At 47.4% G+C, this 26,524-nt stretch overlaps 3 protein-coding genes across 3 annotated transcripts; all 3 read right to left on the reverse strand.

The window, feature by feature from the left end:
- Nucleotides 1–3,964: 3,964 nt before the first annotated feature.
- On the reverse strand, nucleotides 3,965–8,175 carry LOC137349136 (zinc finger protein 229-like). Its single transcript, XM_068014515.1, has 2 exons — nucleotides 8,080–8,175; nucleotides 3,965–5,716 (listed from the first exon to the last, which is right to left on the reverse strand). Exon 2 carries the CDS (start codon nucleotides 5,258–5,260, stop codon nucleotides 3,974–3,976), a length of 1,287 nt encoding a protein of 428 aa, XP_067870616.1. The 5' UTR covers nucleotides 5,261–5,716; nucleotides 8,080–8,175; the 3' UTR covers nucleotides 3,965–3,973.
- Nucleotides 8,176–15,835: 7,660 nt separating this feature from the next.
- LOC137349141 (zinc finger protein 256-like) lies at nucleotides 15,836–18,462 on the reverse strand. Its single transcript, XM_068014528.1, has one exon. The coding sequence runs from the start codon at nucleotides 18,372–18,374 to the stop codon at nucleotides 17,172–17,174; it is 1,203 nt and encodes a 400-aa protein (XP_067870629.1). The 5' UTR covers nucleotides 18,375–18,462; the 3' UTR covers nucleotides 15,836–17,171.
- A 4,148-nt stretch (nucleotides 18,463–22,610) lies between these two features.
- Nucleotides 22,611–26,504, reverse strand: LOC137348685 (oocyte zinc finger protein XlCOF15-like; the record flags this gene model as incomplete). The annotated part of the gene is made up of 1 exon (XM_068013943.1): nucleotides 22,611–26,504. A coding segment is annotated over one exon (240 nt), but the record flags the coding sequence as incomplete, so codon positions are not given.
- Nucleotides 26,505–26,524: the final 20 nt, after the last annotated feature.

Consider the following 26,524-nt stretch of genomic DNA (forward strand, 5'->3'; position numbering starts at 1 on the left):
TTCACACTGACTCCAGGTTTACAGTGTGACTGGGGCAGTAGACAGTGAAAGTGGAGATGAACAATGAATGGAATTCAGCCATACACCTGAGCAAACCAATAAGTGGAAAATCCAGATCACTTCAGTTGCTGCAAAGCACAGGATATATTCAGTTTATACAGCTCATGCTCACTGCAGGATATTCACAGACAGTAACCAGTTTGTGCAGAGTTTTCAGAAATTACTTCAGACACACACTGCTGTGTAAATGGAAGCAAGTTTCAAATTCCTATTGACAGACCAATGTTTTTGCCGCAGACCAGCGACTTGCCAGCTACTGATCCTGCACCATTAATTTTAAGCCATACCAAATGAGCTGTGTCAGTTCTCAACTAGTCTCTGCTAAGATATCCCATGAAGGCAAAAACAAACACTCGGAATTGGTCATACAAATGAACATGCGAATTAGGAGCAGAAGTTGGCCATTCTGCCCCTCTAGCCTGCTCTGCCATTCAATAAGATCATGGCTGATCTGTTTGTGTATCGAATTCCAAACTCCCATCTACCCTCGATAACCTTCAATTCCCTTGCCTAACAAGAATCTATCTACCCCGGCTTTAAACATATTCAATGACCCCGCCTCGACCTCCTTCTGAGGCAGAGAGTTCCAAGGCTGCACAAACTCTCTGAGAGACAAAATTTCTCCTCATCTCTGTCCTAAAAGGGCGACCCCTAATTTTAAAACAGTGTCCCCTAGTTCTGGACTCACCCACACGAGGAAACATCCTTTCCACATCCACCTTGTCAAAACCATTCAGGATCTTATATACTTCAATTAAGTCTCCCTCACTCTTCTAAACTCCAGTGAAAACGAGCCCAGTCTGTCCAACCTTTCCTCATAAGACAACAAACTCATTCCAGGTATCAATCTAGTAAACCTCCTTTGAACCTCCTTCAACACATTTACATCCTTTCTTAAATAAGGATACCAAAACTGCACACAGTATTTGAGATGTGGTCTCACCAATGCCCTGTATAACTGAAGCATAACATCCTTACTTTTATTTTCAATTCCTCTCATAATCAGGGGTAGCGTTCCATTCGCCTTATTACTTTTTGTGACTCATGCACTAAAATACCTAGAGCCCTCTCCATTTAAGTAATACTCTGCTTTTTTATTCCTCTTGCCAAAGTGAACAACTTCACATTTCCCACATTATACTCCATCTGCCAGATTTTGCCCACTCACTCAACCTACATATATTGGTCTGTGTTGGATCTCAGTTTTTTTATGTTCTCATTGGTTACACCAAAAAGAGACGATGTCCGACTGTAGCTATAAGAAACTTTATTGTAGTACTTAGTGGTTACATCATCAGCAAAGCAAACAACAACAACACCTGGGCTCTCCTCCCTCTTCCTCCGTGCTGGAGGAGGGAATTCAAGCCTTTCTTATAGTTCTTCTTACAAATTAGTGACACCCCCTTTATGTTCCCAATTGGTTCACAAGCTTTGCAGTTTCTTGGTGTCAGGGCCTGATTGGGGCACTGCCTTGTCGCCCTCTCCTCAAGCAGTTTCTTATTCCCCTATCTCCTGGGAACGTTGGGCTGATTGTCATACAAAGGGTTAGTCTTCAACAGCTGCAGCTGTCCTGCTAAGATTTAGCTGGTTAGTCTATTTCTACTGATAAGCTGTCCCTACAGCACTGAATAGGCTACGATTAATTTCTGATAAGCTGTCTGCTGAAGCTCTAAAGCTATGAAGTCATTCCTGATAAGCTGTCTGTGCAGCTCCGAAGTTAGTTTGTTAGTGATACATGATTAATTATTTCATCTTAAATGTCCCCATATTATTCTGTTCTTGAAAATTCTGTTCTCACAGTCTGCAACCTCATGTCCTCTTCACAACATATTTTCCTACCAATCTTTGTGTCATCTGCCAATTTAGCTACCATGCCATCACTCCCCTCATCTAAGTCATTGATATAAATTGTAAAAAGTTGAGGCCCCTGCAGGACTCCACTCGACAAATCCTGCCAATCAGAAAAGGACCCATTTATGTATACTTTTTTTTTTTAGAGATACAGCACTGAAACAGGCTCCTCGGCCCACTGAGTCTGTGCCGAACATCAACCACCCATTTTATACTAATCCTACACTAATCCCATATTCCTACCACATCCCCACCTGTCCCTACATTTCCCTACCACCTACCTATACTAGGGGCAATTTATAATGGCCAAATAACCTATCAAGCTGCAAGTCTTTGGCATGTGGGAGGAAACCGGAGCACCCGGAGGAAACCCACGCAGACACAGGGAGAACTTGCAAACTCCACACAGGCAGTACCCAGAATTGAACCCGGGTCGCTGGAGCTGTGAGGCTGCTAACCACTGTGCCAGCCAATCGTCTATTCATGCTAATGTGTTCCCCCACTACACCATGAGTTTCTACTTTGTGCAGTAACCTTTTATGTGGCACCTTGTCAAATGCCTTCTGGAAATCCAAGTACAGTCGTTAACGGGCTCCCCTTTATCCACAGCACATGTTACTCCTTCAAAGAACTCCAGTAAATTGGTTAAACATGATTTCTATCTTTCTTTGGCCTCCTTATCTCGAGAGACAATGGGTAAGCGCCTGGAGGTGGTCAGTGGTGTGTGGAGCAGCGCCTGGAGTGGCTATAAAGGCCAATTCTAGAGTAACAGGCTCTTCCACAGGTGCTGCAGAAAAATTTGTTTGTCGGGGCTGTTACACAGTTGGCTCTCCCCTTGCGCTTTTGTATTTTTTCCTGCCAACTGCTATGTCTCTTCAACTCGCCGTACTTTAGCCCCACCTTTATGGCTGCCCACCAGCTCTGGCGAACGCTGACAACTGACTCCCACGACTTGTGATCAATGTCACAGGACTTCATGGCGCGTTTGCAGACATCTTTAAAGCGGACACCTGGACGGCCGATGGGTCTGATACCAGTGGCGAGCTCGCTGTACAATGTATCTTTGGGGATCCTGCCATCTTCCATGTGGCTCACATGGCCAAGCCATCTCAAGCACCGCTGACTCAGTAGTGTGTATAAGCTGGGGATGTTGGCCGCCTCGAGGACTTCTGTGTTGGAGATACGGCCACCTGATGCCAAGTATTCTCCGGAGGCAGATAGTTGAGCCTAGGTAGGTGAACTCTTGAACCACTTCCAGAGGGTGGTCGCCAATATTGATGGATGGAGCATTTCTGACATCCCGTCCCATGATATTCCTTTTTTTGAGGCTGACGGTTAGGCCAAAATCATTGCAGACAGCCGCAAACCTGTCGATGAGACTCTGCAGGCACTCTTCAGTGTGAGATGTTAAAGCAGCATCGTCAGCAAAGAGGAGTTCCCTGATGAGGACTTTCTGTACTTTGAACTTCGCTCTTAGACAGGCAAGGTTGAACAACCTGCCCCCTGATCTTGTATGGAGGAAAATTCCTTCTTCAGAAGACTTGAACGCATGTGAGAGCAGCAGGGAGAAGAAAATCCCAAAAAGTGAGGGTGCGAGAACATAGCCCTGTTTCATGCCACTCAGGAGAGGAAAGGGGTCTGATGAGGTACCGCCATGTTGAAGTGATCTCTCTTTCACAAAACTGTGCTGACTATTCCCGATTACATTGAGTTTTTCTAAGTGCACAGTTAGAGCCTCCTTAATGAATGATTCTAACACCTTCCCCACGACTGCTCTGAGTATACACACACCTCCTGTTTTGCCATTTACAGAAGACTGACACACTGAAGTTGTGAAGGAGTATGCAGTTGCAACCACTTGCTTTCCTGGTTGAAGCTCATTTCCACCGAGGTGGAAGAAAATAAAAAACAAAGACGACTTAAAAACGGTTTGTGGTTGTACCGGCATTAAAGAAAATCAGAACTATCAGTGGCTAAGGTTGGAAAGGGAAAAATCATTGGTTGATTTCCAAAACCCCAATGTTGGAAAACCGCCATTTGGCAGAAACTTCTCATCCCCGATCTACTTGTGAACTCGCTGGTGTGTCAGAAGTCTGGAGGACCGAGGGAATCCCTTCCCGCATTCAGAGCAGGTGAACGCCCTCTCCCTAGTGTGAACTCGCTGGTGTGTCAGCAGGGTGGATGACTGAGCGAATCCCTTCCCACAGTCTGAGCAGGAGAACGGCCTCTCCCCAGTGTGAACCCGCTCGTGTAACAACAGGTTTGATGACTGAGTGAATCCTTTCCCACACTCTGAGCAGGTGAATGGCCTCTCCCCAGTGTGAACTCGCTGGTGTGTCACAAGGCTGGAGGACCGAGGGAATCCCTTCCCGCATTCAACGCAGGTGAACGGCCTCTCGCCAGTGTGAACTCGCTGGTGTGTCAGAAGGCCAGAGGACCGAGGGAATCCCTTCCCGCATTCAGAGCAGGTGAACGGCCTCTCCCCAGTGTGAACTCGCTGGTGCGCCAGCAGGGTGGATGAATGAGTGAATCCCTTCCCACACTCTGAGCAGGTGAACGGCCTCTCCCCAGTGTGCACTCGCTGGTGTTTCCGCAGCTCGGATGACGTTTTGAATTCCTTGTCACACACCGAACAGGTGAATGGCCTCTCCCCAGTGTGTATTCGCTGGTGTGTCAGCAGGGTGGATAACTGAGCGAATCCTTTCCCACACTCAGAGCAGGAGAATGGCCTCTCCCCAGTGTGAACTCGCTGGTGTGTCAGCAGGTGGGATGACCTAGTGAATCCTTTCCCACACTCAGAGCAGGAGAATGGCCTCGCCCCAGTGTGGACTCGCTGGTGTGCCAGCAGGTGGGATGACCGAGTGAATCCTTTCCCACACTCAGAGCAAGAGAATGGCCTCTCCCCAGTGTGAACTCGCTGGTGTGTCAGCAGGGTGGAATGCTGAGTGAATCCTTTCCCACACTCTGAGCAGGTGAACGGCCACTCCCCAGTGTGAACCCGCTGGTGTGTCAGCAGGTGGGATGACCGAGTGAATGCTTTCCCACACTCAGAGCAGGAGAAGGGCCTCTCCCCAGTGTGAACTCGCTGGTGTCTCAGCAGGTGGGATGACTGAGTGAATTCTTTCCCACACTCAGAGCAGGAGAATGGCCTCTCCCCAGTGTGAACTCGCTGGTGTGTCAGCAGGTTTGATGACTGAGTGAATCTTTTCCCACACTCAGAGCAGGTGAACGGCCTCTCCCCAGTGTGAATATGTTGGTGTACAGTGAGATCAGAGGATTGCCTGAACCCAGTCCCGCAGTGAGTGGACCTGAATGGTCCCTTGTCAGTGTGAACACGTTGATGGGACATCAGTTCCACAGAACCTAAATAGCAATTCCCACAGTCCAGACATTTAAAATGTCTCTTGTCAGCGTGAACCCGTTGCTGTGTCAGCAGGTTGGATGATTGAGTGAATCCCTTCCCACACTCGGAGTAGGTGAACAGCCTCTCCAGGCTGCGACTACGTGAATGAGTTTCCAGCTCAACTGGATACTTCAATCCCTTCCCACAGTCCCCATATTTACATGGTTTCTTCCCAGTGTGACTACACTTGTGTTTCGACAGGCCAGATGATCGGCTAAAACCTTGGCCACACACAGAACACGTGTACAGTTTCTCCCCACTGTGATCAGTGCTTTTTCCGAACACGTTCAAAATCCGGTGGTTTTCGGGTTACACTAAATTGGGCAACGACTTCAGATCCCGATCAGATGTTTGCTTTGCATTTCACGGCTGCAATTCCTCCCCTTCGAAAACCCTGTGAAACTGATTTAAAAACAGAAAAAAAAATTGTGACAGAACTCACAAAAACAAAAAGGCAGTGTGTGAAATGGAGCTGAATGAATCTGGTAATTTTTGGGGGCAGTACGAGAAAAGGTGACCATGAAAGCTGCTGGATTGATGTACAACCCAACTGGTTCATTAATGTCCTTCAGGGAAGGGAACTTACCACCCAGTCTGGACCTACACAAGACTCTGCTCTCTTTGGGAGGAAAGAGAGAGGGAGGAGGAGGGGCAGGGAGAGGAGAGGTATTTCATATATGTACAACTCGACCAGAATTTTGACAGAACCTCCCAAACCCTCAACTTCCATCATCCAGAAGGACCAGGGTATCAGGTGTACGCAAACACCATCACCTCCAAGTTGCCCTCCAAGTCACGCAGCATCCTGACTTGTCTGACATCCAGTACTGGATGAGCAGAAATTACCTCCAATTAAATATTGGCAAGTCTGAAGCCATTGTCTTCAGTTCCTGCGACAAATTCCTCTCTCTAGTCACCAACTCTATCCCTCTCCCTGGAAACTGTCTGAGGCTAAACCGGACTGTTCATAACCTTAGCGTCATATTTGACCCCGAGATGAGATTCCGACTGCATATCGGCGCCATCACTCAGACCGCCTATTTCCACCTCAGTAACATCACCACTGTCTCAGCTCATCTACCTCTGAAACTTACATCCATGTATTTGTTTCCTCTCAACTTGACTATTCTAAAACACTCCTGGCCGGCCTCCCACATTCTACCCTCTGTAAACTTGAGATCATCCAAAACTCTGCAACCTGTGTCCTTACTCGAACCCAGTCCTGTTCACCCATCACCACTGTGCTCACTGACCTACACAGGCTCCCAGTTAAGCAGCACCTCAATTTCAAAATCCTTATCCTTGCTTTCAAATCCCTCCATGCCCTCGCCCCTCACTATCTCTATAATCTCCTCCAGCCCTACAACCCTCCGAGAGATCAGGGCTCATCTAATTCTGACATCTTGAACATCCCCGCTTTTCATTCCTCCATCACAGGTGGCCGTGACTTCAGCTGCCAAGGCCATAAGCTTTGGAAATCCCTCCCTAATCCTCTCCGCCTCACCAGGCTGCACAGTGGTTAGCACCGCAGCCTCACAGCTCCAGCGACCCAGGTTCAATTCTGGGTACTGCCTGTGTGGAGTTTGCAAGTTCTCCCTGTGTCTGCGTGGGTTTCCTCCGGGTGCTCCGGTTTCCTCCCATATGCCAAAGACTTGCAGGTTGATGGGCAATTGCTAATCACCAATTTACCTCTAGTATAGGTAGGTGGTAGGGAAATATAGGGACAGGTGGGGATGTGGTAGGAATATGGAATTAGTGTAGGATTAGTATAAATGGGTGGTTGATGGTGGGCACAGGCTCAGTGGGCTGAAGGGCCTGTTTCAGTGCTGTATCTCTAAACTAAAAACCTTCCATGCTTCAGACACTTCTTAAAACCCATCTCTTTGATCAAGATTTTGATCATCTGCCCGAACATCTTATGTGGCTCAGTGTCAAATGTCGCTTTATAAACACTCCTGTGAAATGCTCTGGTACATTTTATTACATTAAAAGTGCTATATAAATACAAGTTGATGTTAACTTGGACATATATCACCATTCCTTCATCATCACTGGGTGAAAATCCTGTAACTCCTTCCCTAACACCATTGTGGGAGCACCTTCACCACACGGACTGCAGCGGTTTAAGAAGAAGGCCCACCATCACCATCTCAATGGACAGCACGGGACTGGCAATATATGCTGGTCTGGCTAGTGACGGCCATCTCCCAAGAATGAAGTAACAACTTCTGTATATGTAAAATGGCTTAAAAGCCTCGACAGAAATACTTGTTACTGAAACAATACTCTTTCACATTGAGTGGTTGGTGTTTATTGAGCGGCCTCCCCACCCTTGACCGTCTCACATTGGAAACTGTTGGGCCCGACTGGGCTCACAAGTTCTCGGGATTAAAGCTGCTTCTCCTCCATCTCCACTCCGGATCAAACTGATGCAACAAAAAAGACCAACACAGGAGGTCAGAGAGCAAATGCCACATCCAACACCAACTCCCAATAAACACCAGCTCTTAACTGGTCCGTCTGTGTTTCTTGACTCAGTTCTGTGAGCAACACTTGCAATAAAATAAAACCAAAATATTGGGGATGCTGAAAATCTGAAATTAAAAGGAGGAAATGCTGGAAATGCTCAGCAGGTCAGGCAGCATCTGTGGAGAGAGAAACAGGGTTAACGTTCCAGGTGCATTGAGCCACCAGAGCCTGCAGCCTGGAACTCGGAGTGGGAGAAGGAGGAAGAATGAGGAGAGGCAACATAGTCCAACACTCACAGCAACCTCCAATCCACCGACATTACCGGGGTAGGGAGACAGAGTTTAGACACACTCAGCAACACGACTCCAGTAAAACAGCCCAGGAGGAAAACGAGTCTGCGCACAAGTCTCTTGATCTCTGACATGATATGACGCAATTTCCGAGTCTATGACGGCCTTTGCCGACCAATAGCGCGAGTGGGGCGGGACAGAACGGAGAGGCCCCGCCCCCTCGCTCACTCCGATTCCTTGGAGGACCCGTCGCCCGAGCTGGCCTCCAGCCCCGCCCCCCCCACCGCTCTTCCAATTGGTCCGGAGCTGATGTCCATCAGCCAGGCGGGCGGTGTGAGGTGAGCATGCGCGACCAGACCGGGGCGGAGGCGGAGAGGGAGGTGGTCGCGGGGGAGAGGGCGGCGGGCTTGCAGAATCACAGAATTGTTCCAGTGCAGGAGGAGGCCATTCGTCCCATTGTGTCCGTACCTGCTCTCCGAAAGAGCAATGCATTCAGTTCCATTCCCCCACCTTCTCCCCATAACCTTGCACATTCTTCCTTTCCATGCAACAGTCTATTTCCCTTTTGAATGCTTTCACTGAACCTGCCTCCACCGCACTCTCAGGCAGCACATTCCAGACCTTAACCACGAGCTACATGAAAAAGTTTTCCCTCATGTCACTTTTGCTTCTCTTCCCAAATACTGTAAATCTGTGCCCTCTGGTTCTCGATCCTTTCACCAGTGGGAAGAGTTTCTCTCTTCTACTCTGTCCAGACCCCTCATTATTTTGAATACCTCTATCAAATCACCTCTCAGCCTTCTCTTCTCCAAGGAAAACAGTCTTAACTTCTTCAATCTGTCTTCATAACTGAAGTTCCTAATCCTTGGAACCATTTGTAAATGTTTTTCCGTATGCCCTCACGTCTTTCTGAAAGTGCGGCACCCAGAACTGGACGCAATAGAACAAACAAAGAACATTACAGCGCAGAAACAGGCCATTCGGCCCTCCAAGCCTGCGCCGATCTTGATGCCTGCCTAAACTAAAACCTTCACTTCCGGGGACCGTATCCCTCTATTCCCATCCTATTCATGTATTTGTCAAGATGCCTCTTAAACGTCGCTATTGTACCTGCTTCCACCACCTCCCGTGGCAGCAAGTTCCAGGCACTCACCACCCTCTGTGTAAAGAACTTGCCTCACACATCCCCTCGAAACTTTGCCCCTCTCACCTTAAACCTATGTCCCAGAGTAACTGCCTCTTCCACCCTGGGAAAAAGCTTCTGACTATCCACTCTGTCCATGCCGCTCATAACTTTGTAAACCTCTATCATGTCGCCCCTCCACCTCCGTCGTTCCAGTGAAAACAATCCGAGTTTATCCAGCCTCTCCTCATAGCTAATGCCCTCCAGACCAGGCAACATCCTGGTAAATCTCTTCTGTACCCTCTCCAAAGCCTCCACGTCCTTCTGGTAGTGTGGCGACCAGAATTGCACGCAATATTCTAAGTGTGGCCTAACTAAAGTTCTGTACAGCTGCAGCATGACTTGCCAATTTTTATACTCTATGCCCCGACCGATGAAGGCAAGCATGCCGTATGCCTTCTTGACTACCTTATCCACCTGCGTTGCCACTTTCAGTGACCTGTGGACCTGTACACCCAGAGTTCTCTGCCTGTCAATACTCCTAAGGATTCTGCCATTACTGTATACTTCCCACCTGCATTAGACCTTCCAAAATGCATTACCTCACATTTGTCTGGATTAAACTCCATCTACCAAGTCTCCGCCCAAGTCTCCAACCGATCTATATTCTGCTGTGTCCTCTGACAATCCTCATCACTATCCGCAACTCCACCAACCTTTGTGTCGTCCGCAAACTTACTAATCAGACCAGCTACATTTTCCTCCAAATCATTTAAATATGCTACAAACAGCAAAGGTCCCAGCACTGATCCCTGCGGAACACCACTAGTCACATCCCTCCATTCAAGAAAGCACCCTTCCACTGCTACCCTCTGTCTTCTATGACTGAGCCAGTTCTGTATCCATCTTGCCAGCTCACCTCTGATCTCGTGTGACTTCACCTTTTGTACCAGTCTGGCATGAGGGACCTTGTCAAAGGCTTTACTTAAGTCCATATAGGTAACATCCACTGCCCTTCCTTCATCAATCATCTTCGTCACTTCCTCAAAAAACGCAATCAAATTAGTGAGACATGACCTCCCCTTCACAAAACCATGCTGCCTCTCGCTAAGAAGCTCGTTTGTTTCCAAATGGGAGTAAATCCTGTCCCGAAGAATACCAGCTGAGGTCAAACTAGTGTCATCTACAACATCAACATAACTTCCTTGCTCTTGTCCGCTATTCCTCTGTTAATAAAGCCGAGGATGCTGTATGCTTTATTAACTACTCTCTCAACCTATCCTAACACCGTCAATGACTTATGTACGTATACACCCAGGTCCCTCTGCTCCTGCACCCCCTTTAGAATTGTAGCCTTTATTTTTTCTGTGTCTCCATGTTCTTCCTACCAAAATGAATCACTTCTCACCTCTGCATTGACCTTCATCTGACACCTGTCGGCCCATTCCACCAACTTGTCTGTGTCCTTTTTGAGTTCTGCACTGGCCTCCTCAGTTCTCAATGCTTCCACATTTCATATCATCTGCACACTTTTAAATTGTGTCCCGTACACCAAGGTCTAGACCATTAATATATATCAGGAAAATCAAAGGTCCCAACACTGACCCCTGGGGTTCTCCACTACAAACCTTCCTCCAGCCTGAAAAACATCTCTTCACCATTACTCTTTGTTTCCTGTCACTCAGCCAATTCCATAATGTCACAACCAGGTGAGAAAGATGTCTAGGGGTGTCTTTCAGCCTTCACCTGATCTTACTGTAACAGGAATTAATTTTTAAACACGGTGTGTTTTGAGCTCCCCCTTAGTGAATCCTTGTTCACTGCTTTCCAATTATAAAGCAAAGAAATGACACAGACAGGCCTTCTTAGGTTCAAAGAAGAAAAGTGAAAATTATTAAAATTTAAACTTAAACTCTAATTCGGTTAAGAAACTATGGATACACGTCGTGCCCCAAGTTTGCATGCATATGCAATATGCACATGCAAGTAGAGACAGAAAAGAGTGGAAGAAAAAAGTAAAGTGGAGAAGTTTGAGGCAATATCAGAAGAGTTTCCTGTTACTGTGCTTCGGGCTCATTGCAGTCCTCTTGCAGGTAGTTCTTGCTTGTAAGTAATTCTTGCTTTTGGTTGGGGCCCGGTATTCTTAAACCTTGTTCACTGTAGGAGACATTTCTCTCTTGGGGTTCCTGTGTCTTCAATGGATTCCAAAGCTGTGAGAAAGAAATGAGAGCAGAAAAGAGAGAGGTCTTTTCAGTCCAGGAGCAAACAGCTTTCTGAGTTTCGGTTCAAAACTCTGTGGCAAGTTCAAATTCCTGCCACAGCCAGTTAGTCATGTGACTAAACTGGTCTGACCACGTCTTCTGTGTACTGGGAAGCAGGGACTGGATCCTTTGTTCCAATGCTGTCTGCTAGTATGCAGAAAAGGCCTTTCTGGCGAGGGGCCTGGCAATTCCTTGTGATAGGCCCTCTTTTCTTCCCAGCAACAATGATAAGTTTTAATGTCCATGTGGCAAAATTAATGTGTCTCATTCTTGGCAGGTGGGGGCCTGCATGACACCTCCACACCCAGGGGAATGAAATGCAATTTGAAAAAAAAAATGGCACATTTCATTAAAATTTTGAGAGAAATATAAGATACATTTCTCTCATTCATTTCCATTCCTTCAGCAATCTTAAAGCCTATTAGAATTGTCTTTCCTGGGTGCCGGTGTTGCTTTAATGTCCCCTTTTTTGGCATCCCAGTAACCAGGTGATTCTTTGGGGGAAGCTTTTCTTCAGTTTGACCATTGCCATGACTGCCTAAGGTTTTGTTCCTGTTGGGGTCATTTTTTTTTCCCAGGAGAGTTAGTGGTGGGTGGGTCTATCCTGAACTCGCTCTCAGTGTTTTGTTGAATCATGCAAAGCCTTTTGCCTTCAGGGGATAGGTGGTGTACTTTTCCTCTGACTGTGGGGAAGGATTCTTTGTTAATCTCCCCTCTGTTCTCTGGGACACTCCTACCTGCAGGTATGTGTGCAGACTCGACGTGCCAGGGGAGAGTGCAGTCGACTAGGTGAGGCATCACCTTCATGTATCTGTGCCCCCTAGAGGCGGGGTCTAACTTTTCAAATTTTTTGGGGTTGGCTGACCACACAGTAGGGGTTTTTATCTGGATTCCTCCCGGACTTTCTTTAACCTACCCTCTTGGTCACGTTTTCCCCTTCTCTTTCCATACCTATGCCAGCCATGTGCCTGCTTGTCCCCTTTTGTTCTCAGCATGGATCCCATACAGTTCACCAGCCCTTGGCTGGAGGTTCCTCCTAACACCGGTACAGGACTTAGGAGGTTTCACTGTTGGTTGGGGTTTCTCCTCAAACTGGCACACGTAACAACTCCTGCAGTACTCCACCACATCTTTGTGGAGTTTTGGCCAGACAAACTACTGTCTTATGTGGGCTTTGGTCTTTCATATACCGGCATGTTCAGCAACTGTAGTCTCATGGGCCCTTCTCAATATTTCTCCCTGGTCCCTCTGTAGCACAATGAACTGATGAACTACTGTCCACTCTTTGCCCTCAGGTCTGTGAGGAGAATTCCATTTCCTCATCAGTACCTCATTTTTAAACAGTAGCAATCAGGGACTCCCTCGGCTTCACTTTCAGACTGGGCAGCCTGTGCTAACTCTCGCAATACTGGGTCGGCTCGCTGAGCCTCACCTCGGGAAAATCCATTTAATTCATTCCCTGGGTCTCCGAACTTTCCAAAGAAAGTCTCGGACAGGCAGACCTCGAGCTCATTTGCACACAGTGCCAATGCAGTCTCCTCTGCAGGAACTGGTTTGCTCATGGCCTGATCCACTACACATTTAGGGAAACTGCAGGGAACTGTCTCCTGCTACGGCCCTGTCTCTCTGACCTCCTGCGGTCTTTCTTTCACGTCTGGGGGACTACCACCTTCACCCCCAACAGACCGTTACCTAGGAGCAGGTCAACCCTGTCCACAGGCAATCTAGGGACAATCCCTCCGGTCACCGATCCCGAAACTAGGTCACACTCCAAGTGCACCCGGTGTACAGGTACAGGCATACACTGACCTCCTATACCATTCACCACCATTTTGGTGTTCACTGCACGCTCTGGGGGAAAGGTCAGGCCTTTTCCCAGTAAAAGAGATCAAGTGGCCCCTGTGTCCCTAAGAAGGGATCTCGTGGTCCCAAAGAATCACTATGGGCTTGCTTGCCCCACTCAAGGGGTATGGGGTTACTTTCCCTTCAGACACAAAACCCTGATAACCTTCAGGAATCCTATTAGCTTTTCCTGCACTGGCCGTAGTAAGCTTCCTGGGTCTGACTCTTACTGTAGTCAAAGCCACAGCTTGTTCTGCTGTGCTTTGCATCAGGTCCCTGTCTTCACTGAGCAGGTGTGCCCTGATTAAACCTATTGGTTTCCACTTTAGTTTCCAGCAGTCAGCTTTTAAATGCCCTGCTTTATTACGATGGAAGCACACAGGTCTCCAGGTCTCACTCTTGCTCACAGCAGCTTCGTTCTTGGCTGGAGGAGGACCCGCTGTGTCTCCTGCTTTCCTTTCTCTCTCAGGATTGGCTGGGCGGAGATCACCTTCCCACCCTTTGTCCTTTTTGGATTTGTGGAGGTGATTAGGAAAGGTTCTCCACTGGGAAACGGACTTACATATTCAAGAAAACTCATCAACCTGAACGGCTGCTTGCCGGGCTCCCTGACCCCACTGCTCCTCGACATGGGTCTTTATTGAGAGTGGGAAAGAATTTTTAAATTCCTCTAACAGAATTACTTCTCTGAGAGTCTCATAGCAGAGCTGTATTTTAAGAGCCCTCAGCCACTGGTCAAAAGCCAGCTGCTTACCTCCAGATAAGTTTGATTAGCTTGCTTTTTGAGGGTTCTAAACTTTTGGCGGTAGGCTTTGGGTACGAATTCATATGCCCGAGGATAGCATTTTTGGTCTGTTCATAACATGATGAACTCCCACCTGGCAACAAGGAATAAACCTCAAGTCCTTTTCCAGTTAGCTTGTTTTGTATTAAAAGGGACCAGGTCTCAGTTGGCCATTTTAGCTGCCTTGAAGAAAGATGGCCAGAGTTATACTGCTTGTCTTGCATCAGTATGGTGCAAAAGACAGCTTCACACTGACTCAAGGTTTACAGTGTCACTGGGGCAGTAGACAGTGAACAATGAATGGAATTCAGCCAAACACCTGAGCAAACCAATAAATGGAAATTCCAGATCACTTCAGTTGCTGCAAAGTACATGATATATTCAGTTTATACAGCTCATGCTCACTGCAGGATATTCAAATGCAATAACCAGTTTGTGCAGAGTTTTCAGAAATTACTTCAGACAAACACTGTTGTGTAAATGGAAGCAAGTTTCAAATTCCTATTGACAGACCAGTGACTTGCCAGCTACTGATCCTGCACCATTAATTTTAAACCATGTCAAATGAGCTGTGTCAGTTCTCAAGTAGTCTCTGCTGATATCCCACGAAGGCAAAAACAAACACTCGGAATTGGTCATACAAATGAACATACGAATTAGGAGCAGAAGTTGGCCATTCTGCCCCTCTAGCCTGCTCTGCCATTCAATAAAATCATGGCTGATCTGTTTGTGTATCGAATTCCAAACTCCCATCTACCCTCGATAACCTTCAATTCCCTTGCCTAACAAGAATCTATCTACCCCGGCTTTAAACATATTCAATGACCCCGCCTCGACCACCTTCTGAGGCAGAGAGTTCCAAGGTTGCACAAACCCTCAGAGACAAAATCTCTCCTCATCTCTGTCCTAAAAGGGCGACCCCTAATTTTAAAACAGTGTCCCCTAGTTCTGGACTCACCCACACGAGAAAACATCCTTTCCACATCCACCTTGTCAAAACCATTCAGGATCTTATATACTTCAATTAAGTCTCCCTCACTCTTCTAAACTCCAGTGAAAACAAGCCCAGTCTGTCCAACCTTTCCTCATAAGACAACAAGCTCATTCCAGGTATCAATCCAGTAAACCTCCTCTGAACCTCCTTCAACACATTTACATCCTTTCTTAAGTAAGGATACCAAAACTGCACACAGTATTTGAGATGTGGTCTCACCAATGCCCTGTATAACTGAAGCAAAACATCCTTACTTTTATTTTCAATTCCTCTCATAATCAGGGGTAGCGTTCCATTCACCTTCTTTATTACTTTTTGTGACTCATGCACTAAAATACCTAGAGCCCTCTCTATTTAAGTAATACTCTGCTTCTTTATTCTTCTTGCCAAAGTGAACAACTTCACTTTGCCACATTATACTCCGTCTTCCAGATTTTGCCCACTCACTCAACCTATATATATTGGTCTGTGTTGGATCTCAGGCGCCTAAATATGGGGTTTTCGTCTTCCGTATTCCCCCCGAATGGACTCGAGTTACTGAACAAAGAGGTTCGGGATCGCATGGTGGAGTACCGAGCCTAGACAACGGCCAATGACTTTTCAAACAAAGAGGAATCCTTACCTCTGGGGCCCCATAAAGGACCGATGTCCAGTGCTTTGGTCTCTATCCTCCAGCGATCCTGCCGCCTACACCAAGTTGTTGGATCTCAGTTTTGTTATGTTCTCATTGGTTACACCAAAAAGAGACTAAGTCCGACTGGAGCTATAAGAAACTTTATTGTCGTACTTAGTGGTTACATCATCAGCAAAGCGAACAACAACAACACCTGGGCTCTCCTCCCTCTTCCTCCGTGCTGGAGGAGGGAATTCAAGCCTTTCTTATAGTTCTTCTTACAAATTAGTGACACCCCCTTTATGTTCCCAATTGGTTCACAAACTTTGCAGTTTCTTGGCGTCAGGGCCTGATTGGGGCACTGCCTTGTCGCCCTCTCCTCAAGCAGTTTCTTATTCCCTTATCTCCTGGGAACGTTGGGCTGATTGTCATACAAAGGGTTAGTCTTCAACAGCTGCAGCTGTCCTGCTAGGTTTTAGCTGGTTAGTCTATTTGTACTGATAAGCTGTCCCTACAGCACTGAATAGGCTACTATTAATTTCTGATAAGCTGTCTGCTGAAGCTCTAAAGCTATGAAGTCATTACTGATAAGCTGCCTGTGCAGCTCCGAAGTTAGTTTGTTAGTGATACATGATTAATTATTTCATCTTAAATGTCCCCATATTATTCTGTTCTTGAAAATTCTGTTATCACAGTCTGCAACCTCCTTATGTCCTCTTCACAACATATTTTCCTACCTATCTTTGTGTCATCTGCCAATTTAGCTACCATGCCTACACTCCCCTCATCTAAGTCATTGATATAAATTGGAAAAAGTTGAGGCCCCAGCAGGACTCTACTTGTCAAATCCTGCCAATCAGAAAAGGACCCATTTATGTATACTCTCTGTTTTCTGCCAGCCAATCTTCTATTTATGCTGATGTGTTACCCCACTACACCATGAGTTTCTACTTTGTGCAATAACCTTTTATGTGGCACCTTGTCAAATGTCTTCTGGAAATCCAAGTACAGTCGTTAACGGGCTCCCCTTTATCCACAGCACATGTTACTCCTTCAAAGAACTCCAGTAAATTGGTTAAACATGATTTACCCTTTACAAAACTGTGCTGACTATTCCCGATTACATTGAGTTTTTATAAGTGCCCAGTCGGAGCCTCCTTAATGAATGATTCTAACACCTTCCCCACGACTGCTCTGAGTATACACACACCTCCTGTTTTGCCATTTACAGAAGACTGACACACTGAAGTTGTGAAGGAGTATGCAGTTGCAACCACTTGCTTTCCTGGTTGAAGCTCATTTCCACCGAGGTGGAAGAAAATAAAAAACAAAGACGACTTAAAAACGGTTTGTGGTTGTACCGGCATTAAAGAAAATCAGAACTATCAGCAGTTAAGGTTGGAAAGGGAGAAACCATTAGTTGATTTCCGAAACCCCAATGTTGGAAATCCGCCATTTGGCAGAAACTTCTCATCCCCGATCTACTTGTGAACTCGCTGGTGTGTCAGAAGACTGGAGGACCGAGTGAATCCCTTCCCACACTCGGTGCAGGAGAATGGCCTCTCCCCAGTGTGAACTCGCTGGTGTTTCAGCAGGTTAGATGAACAAGTGAATCCCTTCCCGCACTCGGAGCAGGTGAACGGCCTCTCCCCAGTGTGAACTCGCTGGTGTGACAGCAGGTTAGATGAAGCTTTGAATCCCTTTCCACACTCTGAGCAGGTGAACGGCCTCTCCCCAGTGTGAACTCGCTGGTGTGACAGCAGGTTAGATGAAGTTTTGAATCCCTTTCCACACTCTGAGCAGGTGAACGGCCTCTCCCCAATGTGAACCCGCTGGTGTGTCAGCAGGTGGGATGACCGACTGAATCGTTTCCCACACTCAGAGCAGGAGAATGGCCTCTCCCCAGTGTGAACTCGCTGGTGTCTCAGCAGGTGGGATGACTGAGTGAATCCTTTCCCACACTCATAGCAGGAGAATGGCCTCTCCCCAGTGTGTACTCGCTGGTGTGTCAGCAGGGAGGATAACTGAGTGAATCGTTTCCCACACTCAGAGCAGGAGAATGGCCTCTCCCCAGTGTGAAGTCGCTGGTGTGTCAGCAGGTGGGATGACCGAGTGAATCCTTTCCCACACTCAGAGCAGGAGAATGGCGTCTCCACAGTGTGAACTCGCTGGTGTCTCAGCAGGTGGGATGACTGAGTGAATCCTTTCCCACACTCACAGCAGGTGAATGGTCTCTCCCCAGTGTGAACTCGCTGGTGTGTCAGCAGGGTGGATAACTGAGTGAATCCTTTCCCACACTCTGAGCAGGTGAACGGCCTCTCCCCAGTGTGAACTCGCTGGTGTGTCAGCAGGTGGGATGACCGAGTGAATCCTTTCCCACACTCAGAGCAGGAGAATGGCCTCTCCCCAGTGTGAACTCGCTGGTGTCTCAGCAGGTGGTATAACTGAGTGAATCCTTTCCCACACACAGAGCAGGAGAATGGCCTCTCCCCAGTGTGAACTCGCTGGTGTGTCAGCAGGTTTGATGACTGAGTGAATCTTTTCCCACACTCAGAGCAGGTGAACGGCCTCTCCCCAGTGTGAATATGTTGGTGTCCAGTGAGATCAGAGGATTGCCTGAACCCAGTCCCGCAGTGAGTGGACCTGAATGGTCTCTTGTCAGTGTGAACACGTTGATGGGACATCAGTTCCACAGAACCTAAATAGCAATTCCCACAGTCCAGACATTTAAAATGTCTCTTGTCAGCGTGAACCCGTTGATGTGCCAGCAGGTTGGATGATTGAGTGAATCCCTTCCCACACTCGGAGCAGGTGAACGGCCTCTCCAGGGTGCGACTGCGTGAATGAGTTTCCAGCTCAACTGGATACTTCAATCCCTTCCCACAGTCCCCATATTTACATGGTTTCTTCCCAGTGTGACTACACTTGTGTTTCGACAGGCCAGATGATCGGCTAAAACCTTGGCCACACAGAACACGTGTACAGTTTCTCCCCACTGTGATCGGTGCTTTTTCCTAACACGTTCAAAATCCGGTGGTTTTCAGATTACGCTAAATTGGGCAACGACTTCAGATCCCGATCAGATGTTTGCTTTGCATTTCACGGCTGCAATTCCTCCCCTTCGAAAACCCTGTGAAACTGATTTAAAAACAGAAAAAAAAATTGTGACAGAACTCACAAAAACACAAAGGCAGGGTGTGAAATGGAGCTGAATGAATCTGGTAATTGTTTGGGGGCAGTACGAGAAAAAGTGACCATGAAAGCTGCTGGATTGATGTACAACCCAACTGGTTCATTAATGTCCTTCAGGGAAGGGAACTTACCACCCAGTCTGGACCTACACAAGACTCTGCTCTCTTTGGGAGAAAAGAGAGAGGGAGGAGGAGGGGCAGGGAGAGGAGAGGTATTCCATATATGTACAACTCGACCAGAACTTTGACATAACCTCCCAAACCCTCAACTTCCATCATCCAGAAGGACCAGGGTTGCAGGTGTATGTGAACACCATCACCTCCAAGTTGCCCTCCAAGTCACACACCATCCTGACTTGTCTGACATCCAGTACTGGATGAACAGAAATTACCTCCAATTAAATATTGGCAAGTCTGAAGCCATTGTCTTCAGTTCCTGCTGCAAATTCCTCTCTCCAGTCACCAACTCTATCCCTCTCCCTGGAAACTGTCTGAGGCGAAACTGGACTGCTCATAACCTTAGTGTCATATTTGACCCCGAGATGAGATTCCAACTGCATATCGGCGCCATCACTCAGACCGCCTATTTCCACCTCAGTAACATCACCACTGCCTCAGCTCATCTACCTCTGAAACTTAGATCCATGCATTTGTTTCCTCTCAACTTGACTATTCTAACACACTCCTGACCGGCCTCCCACATTCTACTCTGTCAGCTTGAGATCATCCAAACTCTGCTACCTGTGTCATTACTCGAAACCAGTCCTGTTCACCCATCACCACTGTGCTCACTGGCCTGCACAGGCTCCCCGTTAAGCAGCACCTCAATTTCAAAATCCTCATCCTTGCTTTCAAATCCCTCCATGCCCTCGCCCCTAACTATCTCTATAATCTCCTCCAGCCCTACAACCCTCCGAGAGATCAGGGCTCCTCGAATTCTGACATCTTGAGCATCCCCGCTTTTCATTCCTCCATCACAGGTGGCCGTGACTTCAGCTGCCAAGGCCATAAGCTTTGGAAATCCCTCCCTAATCCTCTCCGCCTCACATTGGTAGGTTAATTGGCCATTATAAATTGCCCCTAGTACAGGTAGGTGGTAGGGAAATATATAGGGACCGGTGGGGATGATATTGGAATATGGGATTCGTGTAGGATTAGTATAAATGGGTGGTTGATGGTCGGCACAGACTCGGTGGGCCGAAGGGCCTGTTTCAGTGCTGTATCTCTAAACTCTAAACTAAAACCTTCCACGCTTTAGACACTTCTTAAAACCCATCTCTTTGATCAAGGTTTTGATCATCTGCCCGAATATCTCCTTATGTGGCTCAGTGTCAAATGTCGCTTTATAAACACTCCTGTGAAATGCTCTGGTACATTTTATTACATTAAAGGTGCAGTTTAAATACAAGTTGATGTTAACTTGGACACATATCACCATTCCTTCATCATCACTGGGTGAAAATCCTGTAACTCCTTCCCTAACACCATTGTGGGAGCACCTTCACCACAGGGACTGCAGAGGTTTAAGAAGAAGGCCCACCATCACCTTCTCAATGGACAGCACGGGACGGGCAATATATGCTGGTCTGGCTAGTGACGGCCATCTCCCAAGAATGAAGTAACAACTTCTGTATATGTAAAATGGCTTAAAAGCCTCCACAGAAATACTTGTTACTGAAACAATACTCTTTCACATTGAGTGGTTGGTGTTTATTGAGCGGCCTCCCCACCCTTGACCGTCTCACATTGGAAACTGTTGGGCCCGACTGGGCTCACAAATTCTCGGGATTAAAGCCAGCAGCTGCTTCTCCTCCATCTCCACTCCAGATCAAACTGATGCAACAAAAAAGACCAACACAGGAGGTCAGAGAGCAAATGCCACATCCAACTCCCACTCCCAATAAACACCAGCTCTTCACTGGTCCGTCTGTGTTTCTTGACTCAGTTCTGTGAGCAACACTTGCAATAAAATAAAACCAAAATATTGGGGATGCTGAAAATCTGAAATTAAAAGGAGGAAATGCTGGAAATGCTCAGCAGGTCAGGCAGCATCTGTGGAGAGAGAAACAGGGTTAACGTTCCAGGTGCATTGAGCCACCAGAGCCTGCAGCCTGGAACTCGGAGTGGGAGAAGGAGGAAGAATGAGGAGAGGCAACATAGTCCAACACTCACAGCAACCTCCAATCCACCGACATTACCGGGATAGGGAGACAGAGTTTAGACACACTCAGCAACACGACTCCAGTAAAACAGCCCAGGAGGAAAACGAGTCTGCGCACACGGCGCTTGATCTTTGACCTGAGAGAACGCCTTTCCGAGTGGTTGACAGCAGCTGCCGACCAATAGCGCGAGTGGGGCGGGACTGGAGTTAGAGGCCCCGCCCCCTCGCACGCTCCGTTTCCTTGGCAGACCCGTCGCCCGAGCGGGCCTCCAGCCCCGCCCCTCCCCCCAAACGCTCTTCCAATTGGTCCGGAGCTGATGTCCATCAGCCAGGCGGGCGGTGTGAGGTGAGCATGCGCGACCAGACCGGGGCGGAGGCGGAGAGGGAGGTGGTCGCGGGGGAGAGGGGGGCGGGCTTGCAGAATCACAGAAGCAGGAGGCCATTCGGCCTGTTGTGTCCGTACCTGCTCTCCGAAAGAGCAATGCACTCAGATCCATTCCCCCACCTTCTGCTGAGGTCAAACTGGTGTCATCTCCAACATCAACATAACTTCCTTGCTCTTGTCCGCTGTTCCTCTGTTAATAAAGCCGAGGATACTCTATGCTTTATTAACTGCTCTCTCAACCTATCCGAACACCATCAATGACTTATGTACGTATACACCCAGGTCCCTCTGCTCCTGCACCCCCTTTAGAATTGTAGCCTTTATTTTATACTGTGTCTCCATGTTCTTCCGACCAAAATGAATCACTTCTCACCTCTCTGCATTGAGCTTCATCTGACACCTGTCGGCCCATTCCACCAACTTGTCTGTGTCCTTTTTGAGTTCGACACGAGCCTCCTCAGTTCTCAATGCTTCCAATTTTCATATCATCTGCAGACTTTTAAATTGTGTCCCGTACACCAAGGTCTAGACCATTAATATATATCAGGAAAAGCAAAGGTCCCAACACTGACCCCTGGGGAACTCCACTACAAACCTTCCTCCAGCCTGAAAAACATCTCTTAACCACGACTCTTTGTTTCCTGTCACTCAGCCAATTCCATAATGTCACAACCAGGTGAGAAAGATGTCCAGGGGTGTCTTTCAGCCTTCACCTGATCTTACTGTAATAGGAATTAATTTTTAAACACGGTGTGTTTTGAGCTCCCCCTTCGTGAATCCTTGTTCACTGCATTCCAATTATAAAGCAAAGAAATGACACAGACAGGCCTTCTTAGGTTTAAAGAAGAAAAGTGAAATTTATTAAAATTTAAACTTAAACTCTAATTCGGTTAAGAAACTATGGATACACGTCGTGCCCCAGGTTAGCATGCATATGCAATATGCACATGCAAGTAGAGACAGAAAAGATAGGAAGAAAAAAGTAAAGTGGAGAAGTTTGAGGCAATATCAGAAGAGTTTCTTGTTACTGTGCTTCGGGCTCATTGTAGTCCTTTTGTAGGTAGTTCTTGCTTGTAAGTCATTCTTGCTTTTGGTTGGGGCCCGATAGTCTTAAACCTTGTTCACTGTAGGAGACATTTCTCTCTTGGGGTTCCTGTATCTTCAATGGATTCCAAAGCTGGTGAGAGAGAAATGAGAGCAGAAAGGAGAGAGGTCTTTTCAGTCCAGGAGCAAACAGCTTTCTGAGTTTCAGTTCAAAACTCTGTGGCAAGTTCAAATTCCTGCCACAGCCAGTTAGTCATGTGACTAAACTGGTCTGACCACGTCTTCTGTGTACTGGGAAGCAGGGACTGGATCCTTTGTTCCAATGCTGTCTGCTCGTATGCATAAAAGGCCTTTCTGGCGAGGGGCCTGGCAATTCCTTGTGATAGGCCCTCTTTTCTTCCCAGCAACAATGATAAGTTTTAATGTCCATGTGGCAAAATTAATGTGTCTCATTCTTGGCAGGTGGGGGCCTGCATGACACCTCCACACCCAGGGGAATGAAATGCAATTTGAAAAAAAAATGGCACATTTCATTAAAATTTTGAGAGAAATATAAGATACATTTCTCTCATTCATTTCCATTCCTTCAGCAATCTTAAAGCCTATTAGAATTGTCTTTACTGGGTGCCGGTGTTGCTTTAATGTCCCCTTTTTTGGCATCCCAGTAACCAGGTGATTCTTTGGGGGAAGCTTTTCTTCAGTTTGACCATTGCCATGACTGCCTAAGGTTTTGTTCCTGTTGGGGTCATTTTTCTTCCCAGGAGAGTTAGTGGTGGGTGGGTCTATCCTGAACACTCTCTCGGTGCTTTGCTGAATCATGCAAAACCTTCAGGGGATAGGTGCACTTTTCCTCTGACTGTGGGGGAGGATTCTTTGTTAATCTCCCCTTTGTTCTGTGGGACACTCCTCCCTGCAGGTATGTGTGCAGATCTGACTGCACTCTCCCGTGGCACTTCGACAAGGTGAGGCATCACCCTCATGTATCTGTGCCCCCTAGAGGCGGGGTCTAACTTTTCAATTTTTTTGTGGTTGGCTGACCACACAGTAGGGATTTTTATCCAGATTCCTCCCGGACTTTCTTTAACCTGCCCTCTCGGTCACTTTTTCCCCTTCTCTTTCCAAACCTATGCCAGCCGTGTGCCTGCTTGTCCCCTTTTGTTCTCAGCATGGATCCCGTACAGTTCACCAGCCCTTGGCTGGAGGGTCCTCCTAACACCGGTACAGGACTTAGGAGGTTTCACTGTAGGTTGGGGTTTCTCCTCAACCTGGCACATGTAACAACTCCTGCAGTACTCCACCACATCTTTGTGGAGTTTTGGCCAGTCAAACTACTGTCTTATGTGGGCTTTGGTCTTTCATATACCGGCATGTTCAGCTACTGTAGTCTCATGGGCCCTTTTCAATATTTCTCCCTGGTCCCTCTGTAGCACCATTAACTGATGAACTACTGTCCACTCTTTTCCCTCAGGTCTCTGAGGAGAATTCCATTTCCTCATCAGTACCTCATTTTTAAACAGTAGCAATCAGGGACTCCCTCTGCTTCACTTTCAGACTGGGCAGCCTGTGCTAACTCTCGCAATACTGGGTCGGCTCGCTGAGCCTCACCTCGGGAAAATCCATTTAATTCATTCCCTGGGTCTCCTAACTTTCCAAAGAAAGTCTCGGACAGGCAGACCTCGAGCTCATTTGCACACAGTACCAATGCAGTCTCCTCTGCAGGAACTGGTTTGCTCATGGCCTGATCAACTACACATTTAGGGAAACTGCAGGGAACCGTCTCCTGCCACAGCCCTGTCTCTCTGACCTCCTGCGGTCTTTCTTTCACGTCTGGGGGACTACCACCTTCACCCCCAACAGACCGTTACCTAGGAGCAGGTCAACCTTGTCCACAGGCAAACTAGGGACAATCCCTACGTTCACCGATCCCGAAACTAGGTCACACTCCAAGTGCACCCGGTGTACAGGTACAGGCATACACTGACCTCCAATACCATTCACCACCATTTTGGTGTTCACTGCACACTCTGGGGGAAAGGTCAGGCCTTTTCCCAGTAAAAGAGATCAAGTGGCCCCTGTGTCCCTAAGAAGGGATCTCGTGGTCCCAAAGAATCACTATGGGATTGCTTGCCCCACTCAAGGGGTATGGGTATGCCCTGATTAAACCTATTGGTTTCCCCTTTAGTTTCCAACAGTCAGCTTTTAAATGCCCTGCTTTATTACAATGGAAGCTCACAGGTCTCCAGGTCTCACTCTTGCTCACAGCACCTTCCTTCTTGACTGGAGGAGGGCCCCCTGTGTCTCCTGCTTTCCTTTCTCTCTCAGGATTGGCAGGGCGGTGATCGCCTTCCCACCCTTTGTCCTTTTTGGATTTGTGGAGGTGATTAGGAAAGGTTCTCCCCTGGGAAACGGACTTACATATTAAAGAAAACTCATCAACCAGAACGGCCGCTTGCCGGGCTCCCTGAACCCACTGCTCCTCTACATGGGTCTTTATTGAGAGTGGGAGAGAGTTATTAAATTCCTCTAACAGAATTACTTCTCTGAGAGTCTCATAGCTGAGCTGTATTTTAAGAGCCCTCAGCCACTGGTCAAAAGCCAGCTGCTTACCTCCAGATAAGTTTGATTAGCTTGCTTTTTGAGGGTTCTAAACTTTTGGCGGTAGGCTTTGGGTACTAATTCATGTGCCTGAGGATAGCATTTTTGGTCAGTTCATAATGTGATGAACTCCCACCTGGCAACAAGGAATAAACCTCAAGTGCTTTTCCAGTTAGCTTGCTTTGTATTAAAAGGGACCAGGTCTCAGTTGGCCATTTTAGCTGCCTTGAAGAAAGATGGCCAGAGTTATACTCCTTGTCTTGCATCAGTATGGTGCAAAAGACAGCTTCACACTGACTCAAGGTTTACAGTGTGACTGGAGCAGTAGACAGTGAAAATGGAGATGAACAATGCATGGAATTCAGCCATACACCTGAGCAAACTGATAAGTGGAAATTCCAGATCACTTCAGTTGCTGCAAAGCCGGAGAGCGGGAAGGGATGTGGGGAGAAAGCGGGGAGTGAGCAGCCAGAGAGCGGGGGCCGGGAGGGGAAGTGGGCAGTGAGTAGCCGGAGAGCAAGATGGAGAGCCGGGCTTGGGGGTGGGGGAACAGTGAGTGAGCAGCCGGAGGGCGGGTTGCCATTGAAACCTCACAGAATTACTGAGGGTGTGCAGCACTGTCAGAGGTGATAAGACTTCTGATAAGACTTTAAACAGCGCAATGTTCCCCGAGTATCAAACCTGTCCATCGTGTGCTGCCTTGGGTTGAAGTTGTTTCTCTGTGATAAATTGACCAGTGCCATCTTTAATCCTGGCAGCTGCCTGAATGTCGCAGACAGTGACATTTCAGTCCATGAGGCTGCATTTGTGCATGTGCTAGTACAGTGCCACCTAGTGGTTGCATTGTCAGCAAACACAGCCTTAATTTTAAGCTATGTCCAATGTGCTGTTCAGTTCTCAGGTGGTCTCTGCTAAGATATTCCATGAAGGCAAAAACAAACATTGGGAATTGGTCTGTGTTTACAAGCACCACCTTTTTGGCCATTTACAGAAGACTGACATACTGAGGTTGTGAAGGAGTATGCAGTTTCACCCACTTGCTTTCCTGGTTGAAGTTCCTTTCCACCAAGGTGGAAGACTATAAAAAAAAATAAAGACGACTTATTTGTCAGTCTTTAACTGTCAGTTCCCATTTTTTTTTGAAGCCAGCGTGAACTTGCTGGTCTGTCAGCCGGTTGAATGGAGTCGTGAATCCCGTTCAGCACTCGGAGCAAGTGAATGGCCTCTCCCCAGTGTGAACTCGCTGGTGTTTCAGCGCATCAGATGAAGTAGTGAATCCCTTTCTACACTCTGAGCAGATGAATGGCCTCTCCCAAGTGTGAATCTGCTGGTGTGTCAGAAGATGGCTTGGAGTCATGAATCCACTACCACACTCGGAGCAGGTGAACGGCCTCTCCCCGGTGTGAACTCGCTGGTGTTTTAGCAGGATGGATGAAGTGGTGAGTCACTCAGAGCAGG

This window comes from Heterodontus francisci, chromosome 34, assembly GCF_036365525.1.
Source record: "Heterodontus francisci isolate sHetFra1 chromosome 34, sHetFra1.hap1, whole genome shotgun sequence".
NCBI lineage: Eukaryota > Metazoa > Chordata > Chondrichthyes > Heterodontiformes > Heterodontidae > Heterodontus > Heterodontus francisci.

What these genes read in the sequence shown, in the direction of transcription:
- LOC137349136 (XM_068014515.1), bottom strand. Translation starts at nt 5,260, where the DNA reads ATGTCCCATCAACGTGTTCACACTGACAAGGGACCATTCAGGTCCACT.
- LOC137349141 (XM_068014528.1), bottom strand. Translation starts at nt 18,374, where the DNA reads ATGTCCCATCAACGTGTTCACACTGACAAGAGACCATTCAGGTCCACT.